Below are 11,026 nucleotides of genomic sequence, written 5' to 3' on the forward strand. Positions count from 1 at the left end.
GTGGCTACATCAACTTATATCAACGTACAAACCTGCTCAGAGCTCTGTCATTACAGTTAAAGTAGCAGAACACTTTTTCCCTAGAAACAAGGCAGACTCAGAAAGCCCAGAACAGCTCGCAGGGGGCCTGGCCACGCCCGAGGATGCTGGCCCCGCCCCGCCCCGCCCCGCCCCGCCCCCTTTCTCCACTCCTCTATTGTTTTTTCCTTTTCCGCTCCCACTCCCGCCTCCAGGCGGCGGCTCCTTTCCCAGGGAGAGCAGCGCGAGGGGCAGGGCCCGATGTGTGACGTCACTGCCGGCTGGGCGCCATCTTGCTAGATTGCGACCAGCCTCGGACTCGGGGGTGGTAGTGGTGAGGGCGTGGGGAAGGGTGGGGTGTGGGGGCGAGGCGGCGACGAGGGCGGCGACACTCTCCTCCCCTCAGCTCCACGGCGTGGGACGGCGCGAACGTGGTTTTGGAGGGATGTCCGCCTTCTCTGAGGCGGCGCTGGAGAAGAAGCTGTCCGAGTTGAGCAACTCGCAGCAGAGCGTGCAGACCCTGTCCCTGTGGCTCATCCACCATCGCAAACACTCGCGGCCCATCGTCACGGTGTGGGAGCGGGAGCTACGCAAAGGTGAGCGGTCCCGCCGCGCATGTCCTACCTCGGGCTTCCCGGTCCTACCCCGCTCCTGGGTTCTTGGATCCAGGATCCTGCTCCAGGTTCCTCAGTCTTTCCCCTGGTGCCTAGCTTCCCCACCTCCAACTCCCCTTGAGCAGGCTTCCTGAGTTCAGCCCGGGCTCCTCAGTGTTCCCCAGGTTTCTGGTGATTCTATCCTTGGCTTCCCGCTCCGTCTCCCTGCGACCTCCCCTAGGTTCCGGGTAATGTTCCGGAGCCCCTTGATCCCGCGCCCTGCCCCAGGCTCCCCGTTTTACACTCCGGGCTCCTGGCATCTCGCGCCTCACCCCGGCTTCCTGGATCCCGCGTTCTTTCCCGGGCTCCCGGCGTCTTGCCCTTGGCACTCAGTGAACCACCCGACTGTCGAGTCGTGCTCCTGGTGCTCGGCTTTTAGCCCTGGCTCTGCGCGTCCCTTCCGCGCTCCCCGCCACGGCTTGCTAGTACTGTCGAGGGGTCTGTGGGACGGGGGAGTGGTGTACGCCTCTTCGTTCATCTGATGATGCGTCCCACAGAGCCGGGGCTTGGTCCGCAATGACAGACTAAAAGTATAAATAACCAAAAGTTCTATAATCTAACGTTGAGTCAGTATCGAGGTTTAGGCCTAGCATCTGGCAAGAGTCGGAAATTCACTCAGTCGGCGTTTTTCTCATCCTGTAGTTTTTCATGGAGGATAGGAGAAGGAAAAAGGTACATGGGGTTGGTTGTTGTGCCCTTTCTATGATAGATCAACTTGCTCGCCCTTTCTTGGCAGGAAAGAGAATCTTGGCTGGCATGTTTCTTTTAGCTTTTGGATTGTAAATTCCTTACCTGAAAATGACAGGAGTTACTAACCCAAGGATCCTTTAGTTTAGAGTCCTTGTTTTACAAAATTTTAATAGTGATCCCCAAAGTGAAGTGAACTTTTTTGAACACGTCTTTCGATCACTGACAAACAAAAGAATTCAGTTCATCCGTGCTGAGAAACTTTATCTGTAAAGAGCTAGTTTGTGTTAGACACGCAGAACATAAGGAAGGTATTGGTGGCCTGGTGTGGTGGCACATGGGCTCAGAGCTCCAGGTCTTTCTGATCTACAAAGTGGGTTCCAGATCAGCCAGGGCTACATAGTGAGATCCTGTCTGTTTTCATTGGCTTAATCTGAATTGTATCTTAATTCTTATATCATGGAATCGTGGCACTGTTCTTTATTGTTTCAGACATCTGCATGGATTTCCTATATAGTATGTCTGTCTGGATTTTAACTTATTTTTATTACATTTAAAAGATAGTTTTATCTGTACGATTGTTTGCCTTAATATGTGTGCTGTCTGTGTGCCAAGTGCATGTCTAGGCCAGAAGAGGGCGTTGAGGTTCCTAGAACTGGAGTTACAAGTAATTGTGGGCCTACTGATGTGAGTATTGGGAGTTGAACTCCAAGTGCTTTTCTTGGCCATCTCTCCAGTCCCCTTCTTATTATACTGAGTGTTTGTATGTGCTTGGTGTTCTTACTTGGACATGGGTACTTGTGGAGGATAGATTGTCTCATGTGTTTGCTGTGGTTAAAAAGGTAACTTTTTGAAAAAAGAATTGAGCTACTGTTCACACTTTCGGTTTGATTACATGGATTGGTGTCCAGTGAGGGTTTCAGCTGAGGGATCAAAAGCTTTGAGAAACTAGTAGGGCTTAGGAAGTAGTTGTGAATTTTGAGAAGTCAAATTTCAAAGTCAGCGAAGGGTTTATGGTAGGGAGGGAAGCATTTATAAACACATGCAACCTACACAGAGCTGAGACAAGAAGAAAATCAATAGAAAAGTGACAATATTGTCTATACATTTCTTGCGTGAAGAAACCTGAAAAGGTCAGTGACAGTAATTAGAAAAAAATAGACTATTGATATCAATGGTTGATTAGTGTGGCAGTTAAAAAGTGTGATAAGCTAGGTGGGGTGAGAAACATTCACCACACTACTTGATTGGTGGAAGAGTTAAAGAGGTATACTTGCTTTAGAGATGAACTTGACCTAGTGATGTTGAGTGTGTGTGTGTGTGTGTGTGTGTGTGTGTGTGTGCGCGCTCGCGTGTGTGTGCGCGCGTGTGTATTATGTATGTGTAAAATATATATAATATATACATTATATATATTATATATGTATATGTATATGTGTGTATATATATATATATGTATATCTCTTACCAGGGATCTATTCTGAAACAGAGTTCATGGGCACAGAATTGTGTGTTAAACCTTATCACAAAAATGGAAAAATCTTTTACTTTTGGGGGTGTATACTCTGGGGGATTGAACCCAAGGTCTTGCACACCATATTGTTTTATTCATAACCAACATAAGCCCCAGTCTTAAAATATCGTCTGCAGTGATAGTCTCCTAGTTCACAATAAATAGTTAAATGATTGCCATTAGCATTGTGCTGTAAGAGATGAGCATGCTGACGTTGATAAACAAAACCGTAGCAAGTTAAGAGGACGCGTGGTCTGGGTCCTGTACAGTAAGGAGAGAAGACCATTGAGTTGTTCCCAGCCCTTAAAAAGGAGAAAGAGACATTCTTGTAGTTAGAAGACGGCCTTTAAATTGTGACATTCACGAAAATTAGTGATGCCCAGCAAGGTTTTTGGTTTTAATCAGTGACCTAGATATAGTTGTGTGCATTCTGGGCACCATCCAGTCAAGGCTAAGTATAGTCACGACCATGACAGTATTGATTTTTTTTTTTTTTTAATGAATGGTTTTGTTGTTCTTTGGTCATTCTGTTGCACCATTCTTTAGAAAAAAATTTAAAAATTTTTGTGTGTTTGGGTACACATGTATGCTGTGTACCATTTGTGTGTCTGAGGAGGCCCAAAGAGGGTGTTGAAACGTGAAACTGGAGGAATAGATGGCTGTGAGCACTGTGAGTGCAACTCTGCGAGAGCAGATCGTGCTCATGACCACTGAGTCATATCCCAGCCCTATTGTGTAGTGGTTTTAATTACTGAATTTATATGTATGAGTGTTTCTTTCACTTGCATTTATATATGTGCACCATGTGCATGCAGTGCCCAAGGATGCCATAAGAGGCCGCTCCTCTGATACTGAAGTTACAGATAGTTGTGAGCCACTTTGTAGGGTGCTACACTCCCGTCCTCTGCAACAATTGCTCTTAACTAGCGAACCATCTTTGCAGCCCCCTATTGCATGGTTCTTGCCTGTGAGTTTTAGTAGATGACAGTATGTTACAGTGTCAAAATCTTGAGCATTCCTGAGTATGTGAAACAGCATAACCGAATTAAGAAATTACCAGATCTTGAGTTAAACAGTCAGGTACAGACCAATTTGCCATTTAGAGAAGTTAGAACATGAGCAGAATCTAGTGTTTACATATACCTCCAGTTACAGAGGATACATTTATCTCTGGTCACGTCATACTTACCTACAATTCCAACTTGGGAAGCTGTGGTAGGTAAATTAAAAGTTCAAGTCCAGTCTGGCTGACCTAAACTGTGAAAAGCAGTGATCGAGCACCGAGCACCGTATTCCAAGTTAGTTGCCATTACCCTGGCAGTGGTAACTAAGTAATTCACAGTGGGCTGGCTTAGTCTGCCAGCACATTCTTTCCTCAGCCTAGGGAAGGCTCACCTGAGTGCCCTTCCACTTCATCCAGTTTTGCTCATCAGCTCTAGGATCCTTACCTGTTGCAGCACGTGAGCATCCACAGGAAACGTTGCTCTGTTATTTGGTGTTGTAGGTGGGGAGTGGTGGTACGTTTGTATGAAGTGGATAATGGGTTCCTTTAGGTTTTTCTGTTTCAATTTTTAGCTCAACCTGTTGTCTTGATAGAAGTCCTTAAGTATTTGTTGAATTTGTATTCACAGATAATGCTTTAGATTTGCAAGAAATGACATTGTTAAAATAAGTATTGTGTATTATGTGTTCTGATTTGTTTGGTTTTAGAAACAGCATTTGCTTCAAAAAACAGCAATATATGTATATGTCTCTGAAGAGATTCTGTTATAAATTGATAATTTTCTGTGTTGTGTGATAATGTTAATTGTTTGTATTTTGGAGTTAGAATTGAAAGTTTCCACTGAAGTTTTCATAGTTAAAAATAATTAATATTCTCATATGAACTATATCTTTGAAGATATTGTTGAATTGTAGCTACAAAACTTTTTCCTCACTTATATTCCTTTTCAGGAATAAACTAATATAAAGTGATTTTGTAACATTTTTTGGGATGGGAAATTTAAATCATCAACCTGTAGGCTGATCAAGAAAAGCAGATCATGGGGGCTGGAGAGATGGCTCAGTGCTTAAGAGCACTGACTGCTCTTCCAGAGGTCCTGAGTTCAAATCCCAGGACCACATGGTGGCTCACAGCCATCTGTAATGGGGATCTGATGCCCTCTTCTGGTGTGTCTGAAAACAGCTACAGTGTACTCATATAAATAAAAAAAAATAAATAAATAAAAAAAAGAAAAAAAAAAAAAGAAAAGCAGATCATGAAACATAAATATAAACACCATGTAGATATCACCCAGCTTCAACAGATAATCTTTACTGACACTTAAAACATGTTAGCCTGTTTTTTCCTTCATCTTTGTGTGTGTTTGGGTTTGCCATGGCACCCTTGTGAAGGTCAGAGGACAGTCTCTGGAAATCATCCACCATGGCTTGGTGGCAACATCTTTATCTGATGAACCGTCTCTGCAGCCCCCAAATGCTAATTTTTTAACAAATATGCATATACGCAGCCAGTATTTGTTGGTCATCTTTCCACTGCCTCCCGTTTTTCTTTGGCTCAGTATCAAAAGGTTGTTACAGGTTACTGTTACTTTCGTACTCTCTCTGTGGTTGTTACAGGTTACTGTTACTTTCCTACTCTCTCTGTGGCTCTCTTACTGGTCTATTCAGATAAGCCACATTGCTTGCTCACGGTTTGTACCCTCTAGCTAGGGTCAGCATTTTCCAGGCTTCTTGAGTTGAGGATCCCTTTACTAGCACAAGTTATTTTAAATTTAAGATTTTGTTTTTTGCAACAATCTCAGGCAGTTTAGGCTGGCCCTAAATTCCTTAATTTCTTGCCTCTGACTCCCAAGGGCTGGGATTATAATCTTATAATTCCATGCTAGGTTTTCTTTCTTTTAGAGTGGGGTGTATATTTGTATTCACTACATTTGTTAAGTATTTAGAAATTACCAAATTGATTTTGTGTAACAAAGTGTTTTTGATGAAAGTGTGTTTTCTAAAAGAATGTCAGGCAGAGGAGTGAACACTCTGCGTTGTTGTTTGTGCTGTTGTTTGCGATGTTGCGGGTGCAGTTCAGGGCCTCCTGGTGTGATGTGTGTGAGAAGAGGAGGACAAGATGGAGAGGAGTTTAGCTTTATTGTAAAGGTAGTTCTGACCACATTAACCCCCAGGTTTCGAAGATCCCAAGGGACCCACAGACTATTTTCTAAGGAATATTTGTATTTCCTATAAACTGGTCTTTAGATAATGCAGAAGATGCATTGCTGTGCCTTAAGCAGACATGCTCCTTCTAAAATACCAATTCCTCTCTACTGAAATTTCCCTCTGCTTTGTAATATAATCTTTAGTTTTTTATTCCCTGTGACATGTACTTTTTCAAAATGGCGATTTTTGTTGTTTCTGTTTCTGGTTATGGAAGTTAGCTTTAATTTCTAGTAAAAATAAGCATGTGCTCTTACATTAAGCAAACAAGTATAATTTTATAGGTTTAACAAAGTTAGGGGAAAGGACTTATAAAATGGCTCAGTAGATTAAGGTGTTGGCTACCAAGCCTGATGATTTGAGTTATATTTCTGCTACCTACATGGTGGACAGAATTGTCCTCTGACCTCCCCCTTGAACACTGAAGAACACACATGCCCATGTAAGTACACGTATGCATAATGTATTATATAATAGTAAAGATTTCTTATGTGTGTTCGTGGGCGTGGATGTAAGTGTAACCTGTGTATGTACATGTCACTGGCAGAGGTTGAAGACGATGTCCTTTCTCAGAAACCAGCCCCTTGTTTGAGATCGTCTGTCTCACCCGGGGCTCACTGAATAGGCCAAGCTGGCTAGCCAGTGTGCTCTAGGACTCTGCCTCCTGTAGCTTGGGTGCACTGCCTGACTTTCATGGTTCTGGGGATTGGATTCAGGTTACATACCAAGCATAAGCCATTTCCCCAGCCTTAATCTTTTTTTTAACAAATGAATTTTTCATTTGAAATGTACACTTTATTGGGTAAATTGTTGTGCGGTCTTCTTACTGGACTGAGAAGATTGAGCAGATCTAATGCACAACTGTCTCCATGAAGCTCACACGGCAGACAGAGAAGTGGGTTCTGCTGCTGAGTACTAACTGTGAGGGGCCTAGCTTAGTTTAGGACATCTGAGGACACTGAAAGTTTGTTAGTGTGAGTAGACTTTGCTAGAAACTGTTTTGCTTTTGTTTTTTAAAGATTTATTCGTTTATTATATATAAGTACACTGTAGCTGTCTTGAGACACACCAGAAGAGGGCATCAGATCTCTTTACAGATGGTTGTGAGCCACCATGTGGTTGCTGGGAATTGAACTCAGGACCTCTGGAAGAGCAGTCGGGTGCTCTTTTTTTTTTTTTTTTTTTTTGGTTTTTTTTTTTCGGTGCTGGGGACCGAACCCAGGGCCTTGCGCTTCCTAGGTAAGCGCTCTCCCCCTGAGCTAAATCCCCAGCCCCAACAGTCGGGTGCTCTTAACCGCTGAGCCATCTCTCCAGCCCCGCTAGAAACTGGTTTAAGAATACAGATTTTTACTATCGCTTTAAATGTTTGTTTTCTTTCATTGCCTTGCAGCAAATGCTTTGCCACTCTCTGTCCTCAGTCACTCTGGTCATCTGAATGTAGGTACTTGCCATTGACGTTTTCATGGGACATTTCCAGTTCATAATTTCTGCTTTGAAGGAAGGAAGGGAAACATGCATTTTATATGCGCCGTTCATGGGCTTCTCCACTGTGTGTCCCTTGCTGGTCTGTGTTCTTAGGCACTGGTGCCACACTGGGATTTTCGTGGCTTTCAGGACATCGTCCACTTCAACTCCACACAGTCATTCATTTATTCTTTTTTTAATCAGAATTAAACTGAAAAAAAAATTGTGTTTTAGCAAGTTAAAAAAGTGGTTTGTATTGTAGCAGTAGCACTGTGGTCCAGTTTAGGAACATAGCTGTGATTCAGAGACGGTTCAGTAAAGCTCAGCAGTGTGCTGTCTGTAAACATCATAGGTGATACTAGGGGGTTTTTGTTTTTTTTGTTTTGTTTGTTTGTTTGTTTTTTGGCAGTTTTTGTGGTTTTATTTGAACACAACAGGCACACATGCCATCTCTTCATTCTCTTCGCTGTGTAGTCTGGCGTTTGGGATTGGTGACTCTGATGGCTAGCTGTGCTGCTCTTTCCATGATGGCTTTTCAGTTCTTGGAGGACACATTGTGAGCAGTCTCAGTCCAGTAAGAGTTGTTGCACATCAGCTGCACTTTCACCTCCTTGACATTGTGCTCCAGAAACTTCCAGAAGCCTCTAGGCAATGTGTGCTTGGCTTTTTTGTTACTCTGGTAACCCTTGAATCTTCTCCGCACCCTGTTGTCGATGCCTCTGGGTTTCTGCCGGTTTCACTTAATTTTCACATATCGGTCTGACTGGTGCCTGATGAACTTCTTGGTCCTCTTTTTGTTGATCTTGGGCTTCCCCAGAGGCTGAAGGGCAGCCATGATGCCACACAACAGATGGCAGCCACCTCGCAGGCAATGTAGAGAAAGAAGGAAGGTGTGAATCTAGCTTTTGCTCCTAGGTTGTAGTTTAAATTTTTTCATTTCTTATTTATTTGTAGGTAGGTCTTCTGTAACTCTGCCTGGCCTTGAGTTACTTGCTCTGTAGCTGAGGATGATCATGAATTCTTGATCTTCCTGTCTCTATCTCCTACGAGCAATTTTATAGATTAGTCTTTAAAAAAATTTAATTTATTTGAGTAGTCAAGGACTGTATTTCAAACTACCAGATACACCCAGTTTTCTTCAAAGTATATTATATTATAAAGTATTGGTTTTTGAGTTAATAGTCTTGCTGTAACATGGCTCTATCGTGTCTGTCTGTCTGTCTGTCTGTCTGTCTCACTTTTGGCAATACCTGACTTTTGGCAGTCTTATTGCCTCAGTCTTCAGAGTTTCTGGCACTCTGAAGATACAAGGTATTATCTTTGTTTGTTTGTTTGTTTGTTTGTTTGAGACAAGGCCTCCCTACTTTTTTTTTTTTTTTAAAGATTTAAGTTTGAGTATTTTGCCTGCATGTGTCTGTGTATCACATGAGTGCTTGGTGCCCATGAAGGTCAAGAGTGTGTTTGATCCCCGGAACTGGAGTTAATGAATTATTGTGAGGCCACCATGTGGGTGTTGGGAACGGATCCCTAGTCTTGCAAGAGCTTATGCTCTTATCCCTGGGCAGTGTTTTTCCCTGCTTTTCAACTTGAACAGGCACATCTCTCTGCTCAGCGTGAGCCTGCAGACCACAGCCTTCAGAACACTGAGCACTCCTGACTCAGACTCAACTGCATCTACAGTATTGGCTTTGTTGTGTTTCTAGTTTGTCAGCTACAGATACGGGGTCCTACCGTGTTTGCTAATCCCACGAGCCGATTGATTTCTCACAGTTAATGGCTGTGTCTTTCTCTGTATATCCTGAGTGTTACTCTGAGAGTTGTCTAAACAGATATTAGTCAGCTGATAGTTTAGATGACACTAGTTCTGCTGTATACCTTAACACACTCATAACTAGATGAATTTTTAGATTTTTTTTTTTTTTTGGTTCTTTTTTTCGGAGCTGGGGATCGAACCCAGGGCCTTGCGCTTCCTAGGTAAGCGCTCTACCACTGAGCTAAATCCCCAGCCCCTAGATTTTTTTTTTTAAAGAAGTTATGAGCCAGGTGGTGGTGGCCCACACCTTTAATTCCAACATTTGCGAGGTAGAGGCAGGAGGATCTCTGAACTCAAGGCTAGCCTGGTCTACTAGTTCCAGGACAGCCAGAGCTACATAGAGAAATCTTGTCTTGAAAAACAAAACAAAAACCAAATGACAACAACCTCCCCCAAAAATAATAATAAAAAAGGTGTGTTCCCGTGGGTGCAGATCCCTGTGGAGGCCTGAAGAGGGCACTAGATCCCCTGGTGCTGGGATTGAAAGCAGTTGTGAGCAACCTAGTGTTGGTTCAGTCTGGGTCCTCTGTAAGAGCAGCAAGGGCTCTTAGTTCTGAGCCTCTAGCCCCAAACTCAGTGATTTTCTTAATCATGGACCGGAATTTCTACCACCAGATGAGTAGGTAAACAAATGTGATGTTTACGTTTACTGAAGAAATGGATCTCATTACATTCAGCCATGAAAAGGAAGAAAGTGCTGATGCATACAGCAGGATGGACGGGCCGTGCACGCATCATGGAAAGTAAGAAGAAGCCTCACACAGAAGACCACATGCTGGATAGTTCTGTTCATATGAAATACAAAACTAGAAGGATCGGGTGTGAAGGGAGGAAGGAAATGGAATGTTGGGTCTTTGGAGAACTGAAAATGTATTGGAACTACCTAGAAGTGCTGGTTACATGTCCTAGAGTCTGATTGCTGTGAACAGACATCATGACTACAGCAACTCATAAAAGAACACACTTAATTGGGTCAGGTTACAGTTCAGAGGTTTAGTCCATATTGTCATGTGAGAAGCATGGTGGCATGTAGGTAGACACTGTGCTGTAGAGGGAGAGGAGAGTTCTACATCTGGGTCCGCAGGCAACAGGAAGAGACAGTGAGCCACCAAGTTTGGCTTGAATTTCTGAGACTTCAAACCCATCCCCAGTATCATTTCCTCCAACAAGGCCACACCTACTCCAGGAAGTTCCTTGTGAGCTAAGGGGGCCATTTCCATGCTGACCACCAGAATTATTTATGTATGTGTTAACCACTATAGAATATGGTTACTTTTATTGTCTTAATATGATTGTTTTGTTAAGTGAGTTTTGTCTTAAAAAGAACACTACCACTTTACACTTGAATGTGAGTGTCTTCCATGTTCTCTCTTTCCTGTTCCCCAGCCCATGCTCTGTTGACAGTTCCTCTCTGCAGTGTATAGCCTCCTTGTTTTGTTACCAGTTTCCTAAGTAGCATCCAAAATGAAATCAGTTGTCCTCTCACTTTCCATCTTTCCCTGTTGGGCACGAATCCGTAAACACATGCACTTTTGCTTTTTTTTCCAGGCATAATGTTGTACCAAAGTAGTGTGGAAGCAGGTGGAAGCTATAGTTTACTTTCTATCCCTGTGATAAAATACTCTTGGCAACGTATTACTAGAGTCCATGGTTTCAGAGGTCTCAGTCTAT

General features: G+C 43.2%; 1 protein-coding gene and 1 pseudogene across 2 annotated transcripts in view; one reads left to right on the forward strand and one right to left on the reverse strand.

Annotated features, from left to right (window-relative positions):
- The first annotated feature begins 366 nt into the window (after nucleotides 1-366).
- Rprd1a (regulation of nuclear pre-mRNA domain containing 1A) overlaps nucleotides 367-11,026 on the forward strand; it is a 49,739-nt gene continuing 39,079 nt past the window's right edge. The window contains exon 1 of one of the 2 annotated variants that reach the window (XM_032885329.1): nucleotides 367-614. In XM_032885329.1, the coding sequence (XP_032741220.1) occupies nucleotides 464-614 (151 nt within the window). In that variant the 5' untranslated portion in view covers nucleotides 367-463. The remainder of the gene's footprint in view (nucleotides 615-11,026) is intronic. The other variant, XM_032885328.1, reaches the window with a different exon arrangement.
- LOC116884879 lies at nucleotides 940-8,377 on the reverse strand (annotated as a pseudogene).

This window comes from Rattus rattus, chromosome 15 (genome assembly GCF_011064425.1).
Source record: "Rattus rattus isolate New Zealand chromosome 15, Rrattus_CSIRO_v1, whole genome shotgun sequence".
Taxonomy (NCBI): Eukaryota; Metazoa; Chordata; class Mammalia; order Rodentia; family Muridae; genus Rattus; species Rattus rattus.